Source organism: Branchiostoma floridae, chromosome 14 (assembly GCF_000003815.2).
Source record: "Branchiostoma floridae strain S238N-H82 chromosome 14, Bfl_VNyyK, whole genome shotgun sequence".
Taxonomy (NCBI): Eukaryota; Metazoa; Chordata; class Leptocardii; order Amphioxiformes; family Branchiostomatidae; genus Branchiostoma; species Branchiostoma floridae.
In genome coordinates this window covers 2,110,298-2,120,182 of record NC_049992.1, presented here as the reverse complement: position 1 = coordinate 2,120,182, position 9,885 = coordinate 2,110,298, and the positions used below count along the sequence as shown (strand labels likewise).

The 9,885-nt window shown below is 43.5% G+C and overlaps 2 protein-coding genes across 2 annotated transcripts; one reads left to right on the top strand and one right to left on the bottom strand.

Annotated features, from left to right (window-relative positions):
* The first annotated feature begins 204 nt into the window (after window positions 1-204).
* LOC118430862 (astacin-like metalloendopeptidase) lies at window positions 205-6,078 on the top strand. Its single transcript, XM_035841896.1, has 11 exons — window positions 205-231; window positions 403-439; window positions 631-681; window positions 1,030-1,076; window positions 1,341-1,443; window positions 1,940-2,057; window positions 2,564-2,742; window positions 3,852-4,067; window positions 4,644-5,000; window positions 5,251-5,388; window positions 5,780-6,078. The coding sequence occupies exons 1-11, from the start codon at window positions 205-207 to the stop codon at window positions 6,076-6,078; spliced, it is 1,572 nt and encodes a 523-aa protein (XP_035697789.1).
* Window positions 6,079-7,537: 1,459 nt separating this feature from the next.
* Window positions 7,538-9,877, bottom strand: LOC118430022 (transmembrane protein 107-like). The gene is made up of 5 exons (XM_035840722.1): window positions 9,770-9,877; window positions 9,231-9,298; window positions 8,814-8,914; window positions 8,169-8,265; window positions 7,538-7,668 (listed from the first exon to the last, which is right to left on the bottom strand). The coding sequence occupies exons 1-5, from the start codon at window positions 9,854-9,856 to the stop codon at window positions 7,605-7,607; spliced, it is 417 nt and encodes a 138-aa protein (XP_035696615.1). The 5' UTR covers window positions 9,857-9,877; the 3' UTR covers window positions 7,538-7,604.
* Between the last annotated feature and the right edge of the window lie 8 nt (window positions 9,878-9,885).

Sequence of the window (9,885 nt, the reverse complement as noted above, 5' to 3'; positions counted from 1 at the left end):
CTTCCGCATGTCTTAAGACAGCCACCGCTATGCCGGAATCTCGACTGAAGTGATTCAAGCCAAGCTTCTAACCAGACACAGATGCCAGGTTATTCAACCCGTCCCATTTAACAAAGCGGACATCATTCAGTGAACACGCGATGTGATGTAACATCAGTAGCTCAAAACAAAGGGTGATCACTTCGTTGCATGTCAACCCCGAAGATGGGGCTCTATCTACTGGATACGATAGTAAAGATGTCAATTAATATAATATCAAATAATGAATGATGACAGCAACTATTTTAAAACCTTCACAAAAGTGGGTCAAAACCTAATAACGTCACTATTTATTTAGGAAACTGAAAGGGATGATGTGTCTTTGAGACAAGAGGTTTTCTAACGTTGTCTTCTCTATCTCAGCAGATAGGTCTGGAGAAGAAACTGGTCACAAGGAAAGGTATCTGCAGACAATCGTTTTCTCTTACTTACAATTCAAATTCTATTCTGCAAACTTTGCATCAGGTAAGCGCGTTACCATAAAGAACATTGTTGAGAAGACGGAAGATCGATATCATTCCTGATATTACTTTCGTTTGATATTGATAAAAGTCTTACACGAACTCTTTTCGTCTTACTTTTCTTTCTCAGATCCTGACGAGGACCAAACAGACGTAGATCTCATCATCGCTGAAAATGAAGGTATCCATTCTAATGTCTGTATCCTGATACGTTACACTGTAGGGTTTGCTTTGTTTCACTTTTCAATAAAGAATACTTCGACACTGTGTGTATCATGATCAGGCAGGCTCGCATGTCAACTGAACTATTCATGTTACGTACTGACGGCAAACTATTATCATATTCCTTCTGAACCACAAGAATGCCATTGTCTCCTCTCTTTACTCTATTTCTGTAGCAATATTATTACTGCGAAAGATTTATCATACTCCTGTAGTTTCGTAGTAGTGCGCCATTCAAAGTATCATTTGCAATGGAATCAACATCCTGTATTACATCATATCTGAGATTCATTTTCTTTATTTGCAGAAGCGGATGATCATCTTCTAGAAGGAGACATCCTGATCGACTCCCAAGTGCGAACCTTGCTTTTCCTGTTAATACTAGGAATAAATACTAGTAGATATCGACATACAAATTATGATTTTTTTTCAACATTTGACATTGTTGCAAATAATTGACTGAAAGTACAACTGTTACACCACATGTACAAAATTTCAAGAAAAGGAAAACGTAACACACATCTGGGTAACGTAACCAATCGGATGTCAAGACGATCTGTCTGTTGTCTTTGACCTTGTCGTTCATCATTTGACCATGAGTTGACCTTGTGTCTGCAGAGCCAGTCTAAATCGGCCACCAGGAACGAGAGGAAAAAATGGCCGAAGAACGAGGACGGCATTGTCGTCATCCCCTACGTCATAGCCAGCCGGGAAGAATACTGTAAGCACGGTTTTACGTTTCATTTGTTGAGATTTACCACATTTGTGGCATGGAAGAATTGACATAACAGGTACCGGTGACTATCACCTTTTCAAAATCTTATCCCGGAGACCAGACTGTAAGGTTTGCACCACTGAGACCGGAATGGACCTTTAAGTGTGGTGTTTTTTGTGTTCGAAGTGTGTTGGGCACAAATATGCGGTCAGCGATGGTTAACATACATGTACAAAGAATTAATGCGAAAATATGTCAAATTGTATAATTCTATCAGTCCTATCGCAAAACGTCCTATATACCATTGCTGCTGTTTTGGGTTTCAAAATTATTTAGAAAAGGAGCTGGTATGCAATAGACGTTGAGCAAACTACATTGAGCAGGCAAAGCTGACTTCTGTTCAGTGAGTGTTAACACGATGCCAGCGCATTTAGGCCACAAAACTGTGTGTGAATAATATTCTAATTTTCTTTTGTTTCTTTTCACTACATTTCACCTGTAGTGGAGAGGCATCTGAACCAGATCGAGGCCGTGATGAGGGAGTTTGCGGCTCGGACCTGCCTACACTTCGTGCCGAGGACGGACCAGCACTCCTACCTGCGGATCAGGAAGGCGAGAACGTACGTACGACACCTATTGGGGTTTTGCACCCACGTGATTGTGACGTCATGTTCCGCCATGTCAGATGGTAAAACCGGGAGGTTGCCGGGTTGTTTATGATATGTCATTTCAGCCAGCCGTTTAAGCACATCCCATTTGTCAGCGTAATTCGTGCAATGATCCGGGTGGTGCAACAATGCGAAGTTATCCAGCTGCACCGCACCGGTTTGGGATGTGGGGAGTTCGTGCATTTAACAGAACTGTGCGGTTATCCGTTGCGCAATCAACTGGTTTCTACTGCATTACAAACATTATGCACTCTACAATGTTTAACCTACCAATATTAATTATTTTTGGTCCGCTTTGTGTTTTTGTTGTCTTTTATATCATACTTTTCGTTCCCCCAAAATGGACAAGTGACATACACCGATGGAATACGGCTGTCGGTGTACCACCACTATATCTAGCTACTTGAAAAATCATCATGCTTCAACTCATGTGAGAATAACTGCTTTACCTTTAACAGCTGTTCTACCACCGTCGGCCGCAAGGGGGGCCCACAGACCGTGAACCTGAACGGCGCGTGTGCAAAGAGGAAGGGTTCGATCCAGCACGAGCTGATGCACACCATCGGCTTCCTGCACGAGCAGTCTCGGGCCGACAGGGACAAGCACATCAAGGTGCTCTGGGACAACATCAAGACAGGTGAGTCCAATTGTGACGGGGGGCGTTATAGGCTCACAGGAAACTTTGAGCTGATGCACACCATAGGCTTTATGCACGAGCAGTCGCGGGCCGACAGGGACAAGCACATCAAGGTGCTATGGGACAACATCAAGACAGGTGAGTCCAATTGTGACGGGGGGCGTTATAGGCTTCCCGGCAACCTTGAGCTGATGCACACCATCGGCTTCCTGCACGAGCAGTCTCGGGCAGACAGGGACAAGCACATCAAGGTGCTCTGGTACAACATCAAGATAGGTGAGTTCAATTGTGACGGGGGGCGTTATAGGCTCCCAGGAAACTTTGAGCTGATGCACACGTACCATCGGCTTCCTGCACGAGCAGTCCCGCGCCGACAGGGACAAGCACATCAAGGTGCTCTGGGACAACATCAAGACAGGTGAGTCCAATCGTGACGGGGGGGGGGGGGTTATAGGCTCCCAGGAAACTTTGAGCTGGTGCACACCATCGGCTTCCTGCACGAGCAGTCTCGCGCAGACAGGGACAAGCACATCAAGGTGCTCTGGGACAACATCAAGACAGGTGAGTCCAATCGTGACGGGGGGCGTTATAGGCTCCCAGGAAACTTTGAGCTGGTGCACACCATCGGCTTCCTGCACGAGCAGTCTCAGGCCGACAGGGACACATCAAGGTCCTCTGGGACAACATCAAGAGAGTTAAGTGAACCACACACTATTTTGGAAAAGTGACATTTTGGTACATCGATGAAGGTTAGAAATCCAGGTAATAAGATATGCCAAAAAGCATTCAGGGAATAACATATGCCAAAAAAACAGTTACTCAAGCAATTGGATATGATTTTGGAAAGGGTCAGACGTTTCAACTAGCATTCACGTCTGACCGTCCGACTTTTTGGTAACTGCATGACTTAATTCTGCAGTGGTCAAATGTGACGGGGGGCGGTACAGACTCCCAGATAACCTTTACCCTTTAACACAGTCACATGTTCGGCTAGTCACGTTACCAAAGGGGTGGGTCAGACAAAACTTGAAAAGGGCTGAGGTATCGGTTGCAAAAGGAAATGTAACAAGAAAAATGGTGAATCGTTTCTTTTCCACCTTCTCCAACAGGACGCAAGGCTAACTTCAAGGCCGCCGGGGTTAAAGGTTACACGCTGCTGGGCCTGCCCTACGACACCCGGTCCGTCATGCACTACGGTCCGAAGGCCTTCTCCCTGAACCGGAAGCTACCGACGATGGTGCCCCGGGACCCCGCCACGAGGATCGGGGGCAGCAGGGGCTGGACCAACCTGGACGTGCTGAAGGTGAACACGCTGTACCGGTGTGGTGAGTTGATTTCTTTTCTCAAGGGTTTTGTATGTGCTGACTTTGTTCCACTTAGTTGTCTTGTTATTTGTAATAATCATTTAGAATTAGATTCATATAACCAATGTCATGTTAAGTATTTATTAAGTTTAATAGTTGTCTAGTTGTTTAATGACCCTGTCTAATATTTTGTGGCGGCATTGATATAAGTTGTCACAACTGTACCTGGTCCAGTGAAATGAGTTGTTTTGTTCTCTCAAGGGTTCTGTGCGTACCGGCTGGCCTCTAACAGGCTCCACAGGTAGCTGAAAAATAGTAGACATTGGCCAAATAGCCAGATGACACGCCAGAGGAGTACAATTTAGGACCTAGGGATTATCTCTATACCGTTTGAAGATGGCGACTTCTCACAGGCTAGGTCGCAAACTGTCCTCTTTGGCCACCTAACTCCTCTCGCATGTTATCGGGTTTATTTGACCAATTTCTATTTTCTCCGCGACCTGTGGAGCCTATGAACCGACCAGCCTCGTTTGTCTTCCGTTATTTGCCTTTAGCCTTTCTATCATTTTAACTGTTGTCAGTGTTTTTTTTTTCAAGACGCCACAGTGACAGGTAAGCTGATCCCGAAGTGGCATCCCCACGGCGCCGGAGACCCCGGAACAGAACAGACGACACATCGCGACAAACAGACGACATCCAAGGAGGACGGCTGGTCTACCAATGGAAACGGTTCTGTCACCATGGCGACATCTATTGCCACAGCAGTGTCCGTCACCAAGGCAACGTCTGTTACCATGCCAACATCTGTCGCCAAGGTGACGTCTGTTACCATGCCAACATCTGTCGCCAAGGTGACGTCTGTCACCATACCAACGTCTGTCCCCATGCCAACGTTTCTCATGGGGATGACAACTGATGAGGTCACAACAATTACAAGGAAAGGCAATGCCAGAGGTTGATCCTGTTTCTATTGTGACATATGATAAAAATGTCTTTGCCAAACAGTGTACCATGTCAGGTTAGCTTATGTAAATATGAGAAAACAGCAAAATGGGATAGACTCGTGACATAAAAACAATGTGTCACAAAGAACTGTGTTTTATACTTATACACGTACTTTTAAGAAAGGCTCCTAGCGAGCTTGGTGAAGTCAGTAGTGAGGAAGTGTTAAGGATTAAAATAAGTTTATTTGTTTCTGTCCCAGTTGTGTGTACATTTGACGAAGACCTGTGCAGCTTCAAACAAGGTTCCAGGGATGACTTTGACTGGAGCTGGAGTGAGAAGGGCAGAGGTACCCCGTCCAGACGGACAGGACCCAGATCCGACCATACCACTGGACATGGTGAGCAGGGGTGGGCAGCTAGACTGGAAATAGTTAGGCCTAAGTACTAAAAGTATTAAGTGATTTGTCATGTGTAGATTTTAAACAAAATGGTTAGCTCCCTTGCTGCACAAGATGGAATGTTCAGTTTGACTGTTGGTGCCAAAAGTGCACATTCGGAATGTACAAATGCACAATCCTTTGTAAGTAAAGGGGGCACCGGTACTTCACTGATGCCACGGTATGTTGCGGGTGTTTGTGCGATTTCACAACACACTGAACACAATTCAGTTAAGCAAAATTTTTTTAGCAATCTCTTTATGCTTTGTGTGTTTTATGACATCTGGATAAACTGATACACTTTCGTAGCATTTTTTCCGTCTGACATTTTCTCTTGACACCACATTTTCAGGCCGCTTTCTCTTCATCGAAGCCACACACAAGGCACCTGGAAAGAAGGCCCGCGGATTTTCACCTGTCTACAACACCACCGGGCAGCACTGTCTAACGTTCTACTACCACATGCGGGGAAAGGGCATCGGTTCTCTCAACGTCCATCTACGCACCGTTGGCATGGTAACCAACAACGTCAGGACACTTTGGTCGCTATCTGGGCACCAAGGCAACAGGTGGTTGAGAGCGGAAGTGTCGTTTAATACGACAGCGAATTTCCAAGTAAGATTTTTCATAGATTATTCTTTATTTCTATAGACCGACATGTACGAACATGCTAGTCATGTTCATTCTAAAAATGAATGGACTTGAGTCAGTCATAAAGAAGAAAATGACACTTTTAGTGACCCTGTTAGCTACTTGAATTTCTACTTAAACTATCCATTTGTCTGGGCTGGTTAAGTCTAATTTATTTTTGAACCCAAGTCTTTTTATATGTAAAATAATTTGTAAGAAAATGAGAATGAAAGTTAATTTGTGTTGGCAGGAATCATTGCAAACAAATCCTGAACCGTCTCTTCCAAGACAAAGATGAAATAAGCGCTGACATTGCTGTTTATTCTCCAGGTGATTTTCGAAGGCGTCCGAGGCAACAGTTCACGAGGGGACATCGCTATAGACGACATGACCCTTGACATTGGGTCATGTGGATAGCAGCCAATCAGCAAAATATACATTATACGAGTAGATAGTACTAAAAATTGGTAGAAAACTTAGTCATGTAAAGTAGAAACTATCAATATCTGGAATGGTTTGAAACTGTATGACTGTAAGGGTGCCAGAATTCTTTCTACATGGTGCAGAGACTTCATGGACACTTGGTGAATTTTTGTATGTGTTTTTATCTAATGTTATATTTCCTGTGTGACATGTTGTTTTGTACAGTAATAGATATCATGTTATGGTCAACCACAGGAAGAATAGCTACAATGTCACATTGTCAACCTAAATGTGTATTGTAATACATTAAACTCAAACAAATTTAAGTTTCAAACTTTGTGTATCAGTTTTAGTTGGACATAATATAGTTGTAAGACATCAAGCTTACAGTACAATATCTACATGTGTCCCAGGATTTTCTCTTATCCAGGTCTGTCTCCAGGACCCATCAATCCATCCTGGGAGAGAAATTTGCTTGTTGGGATGGAAATTATTTTATTCCATTGATCTTAAATTAAAAATCTGAACTTCATGACATGTTGAAAACGTAATTGGATGGGCTCACAAACAATGAGGGTGACAGTAAAAAAATTTAAGTTGGAGACAAAAGTTACTTTTGTTTGTCTGCACCCTTTGCATGGTAATACATATCCTATTACATACTTCTCAAGCTTATACTCAAGCAGGGTTGTAGCCAGCCTGAAATCATTTTCAGTCCCCTTGATTTTGAATGGGAATCCTATTGAGCACGGAAGGCATGGCGTGACGTTGCACGTCATTTCTAGGGGGTCTGGGTCCCAGAAAATTTTTAAATCAAGACCCTCTGAAACACTATTTTCTGCATTTTGAGGTGCAAATTTTGCGTGTAGACTAAGCTGTTCAATGGCATCTGTTTTGGTGAAGAAGAACACATGGGTTTCAGTTTTTTTTATATCTTTACATATCAATTTCTGTGTCCCAGGGGACGGAATGGGGAAAACTTTTTTCAGTCCCCAGCTGCAAAATTCCTTCAAAGGACTGAAGGACAGGTTCTGGCTACAACCCTGTACTCAAGTCAATACAATATTTACATCTACTCAGTACTCTCTCCGATCCCAGTCCCGTTGACTGTGGACTGGATCTCATCACGTCTTCTTGAAGCCCAGAATGGCAATCATGGCGCCGATCTCCACCACAAGGGGAAAGGCACTGAAACAGGAGAAATGATGTAAAGACTTGAACAATTTATTGTCTTTGTCATCAGGGCTAGCCCTTTGTAATTCAGACTAGTTTGGAGCCCTGGCTGTATGAATATGTCTCTCACAACTAGTAAAATAAATTAAAAAAAAAACACAATTGATTAAATAAATGTTTCATTCTTTTGATCACAAGTCAGTATATACATATCCAACCAAATGCATTTAAAGAATTCTGTCATTTTTCTTATTGCTTGGGGGCTATGACGATTTATCTTTCTGCTTCTTTGCTGTGGCCGAAGACCCAATTTATCTGTCCAATTATCTTGTTAATTCTTTCAACTTAAAAGACCAATATGACTGAAAGCAGAGCCTGAGGGCCTTACTGTTGGTAACAAATTGGTTACAATGGTTTAATTGATGATTATTCATTAATGACATAGCAGGTAGGAGATAACCCAAACTGCATCCTTCTAACAAATGGTTTACAGCAAGGGCCACACAGTCACTCACCTGCAGAAGCCGAAGACCCACCAGTACAGGTCACACTCCCACTGCTCAAACACGAAGTATGACAGACTCACTGCGGCGCTCGCATGAGCTGCAGTTGCTACGGAGTTCAGGGTCAAGGAGAACTCAAGAAAACTTGCAGAAGGTCTTGTGGTGATTAGAGACACATTTAAGAATAAGAGCAATGTTCTTTTAAGGAACCGATCTCGATTTCCATGTCTGTAGCCGCTATCCATCAAACTATGATGCCTGCGAATGATTGATCTCACTTAGGTTAGGGTGCCCTCTCACTGCACTTGTGTCAAGCTTGCGTCACTGCGGGGTTTGAAAGATACTCAACGAATTCCAGAGAATTTTCTTACTTTTTGTGTATTATGACGTCTTCTAAGTCATACTTTAACGTATTACAGAATATCTAAATTATAAAAAATCGGAGAAAACAACAAAACAGTGACGCAGTGAACGAACCCCGCAGTCACGCAAGCTTGACGCAAGTGCAGTGAGAGGGCACATTTAGGGTGTACCCTGGTGTTTGCTGCTCATGCAAAGCTCAAACAGTCAACACATACTAGAACACTTTTCCAAATGTGATTCATTAATGTATGACTGAAGGATATGATACTATATCAGTACATGGTTTAAGGATACAGAGCATGCCCACGGTGGGGAGGAACATGGAAATGCCAGTGAAGAATCCAGCCAGCTCCACCGCTGCGAATGCCAGTGCTAGGGACAGACCAACCAACAACCTGGGGAGATAAAGTACAGCTGTTTCAATTGTAAGATCATTATATAATTATAAGTAACTATATATACATGGTCTCCTTCGGTCAATACTGAGCATGGTAAAATCCAAATCGATATCAGCCCTACAGTGTCGGCTCAACTTGGCTGTGTCAAAACAGTCCTATATGAGAGTGACAGTCTCTGCCATATAGGGCACATCTGTAAGCTGACTCCTGAGTCTGTCGCTGAGTTCTTTTTGATTTTAACTTGTTCATCATGGTTTGGATACTTTCACCAGCCTATTTGTAAGAGCTATTCATAAATGTAATCAGCACATACTCTGTGTCCTTCTGGTTGTACTGGTCCTGTGTGTAGGTCTCCGGAAGGCAGGCTTCAACATTGTCTCTCTGGAGGGGGAAATATAGCAGTTACGTAACAGTGGGGGTGGGGCCAAGCAGCCATGCAAATTGGCTGGTCAGCCTTTTTTGGCATAGTGGTTAGCACTGCTGGGGTTTGTGATCTGCCAGCCTGGGTTCAATCCCAGGTGTCAGCATGTTGTTTCTTTCTGTCTCTACTCCAGTTCAAGGAGAATTGCAAAAGGGTATGTACTGTACTACTACTAGTATATATCTCTAACACGTGGTCTAGCAAGCCTAGAGCATGCTGGAACCTGACAAGCTGGCGATGTCTCTCACTGATGAAAGTCTCATCAGTGTGGATTCCGTACTACAGATTCCGCTCGATCGTAAATTATCCTAAACAATATCATTTAGGGCCTGCATGCAAAAGCTTCCACCTTGAGAAAATCAGGCTTTTTGATGCCACGTAATTTGAGCAGATGTTCCCTGTAACTGTTAACGTCAACGTTTAATACCTACCCTAGTCCAGTACAAGTTGATGGTGATGATGAGATGTGCGATCAGCGTCAGAAACCGTGCTGGGACGATACCGTTAACAGTGGCCATCTTAAGTAACGTTCAGCTATAAAGCAGTA

Excerpts from the sequence above, each read along its gene's own strand:
- LOC118430862 (XM_035841896.1), top strand. The coding sequence starts at position 205 with ATGGGGCTCTATCTACTGGATACGATA. Across the intron at positions 440-630 it reads GAAACTGGTCACAAGGAAAG|ATCCTGACGAGGACCAAACA; the intron begins GTATCTGCAGAC and ends TTTCTTTCTCAG. Across the intron at positions 2,743-3,851 it reads CTGGGACAACATCAAGACAG|GACGCAAGGCTAACTTCAAG; the intron begins GTGAGTCCAATT and ends CTTCTCCAACAG.
- LOC118430022 (XM_035840722.1), bottom strand. The coding sequence starts at position 9,856 with ATGGCCACTGTTAACGGTATCGTCCCAGCACGGTTTCTGACGCTGATC. Across the intron at positions 8,266-8,813 it reads CCCCACCGTGGGCATGCTCT|CAACTGCAGCTCATGCGAGC; the intron begins GTATCCTTAAAC and ends TGAACTCCGTAG. Across the intron at positions 7,669-8,168 it reads TGGGTCTTCGGCTTCTGCAG|TGCCTTTCCCCTTGTGGTGG; the intron begins GTGAGTGACTGT and ends CTCCTGTTTCAG.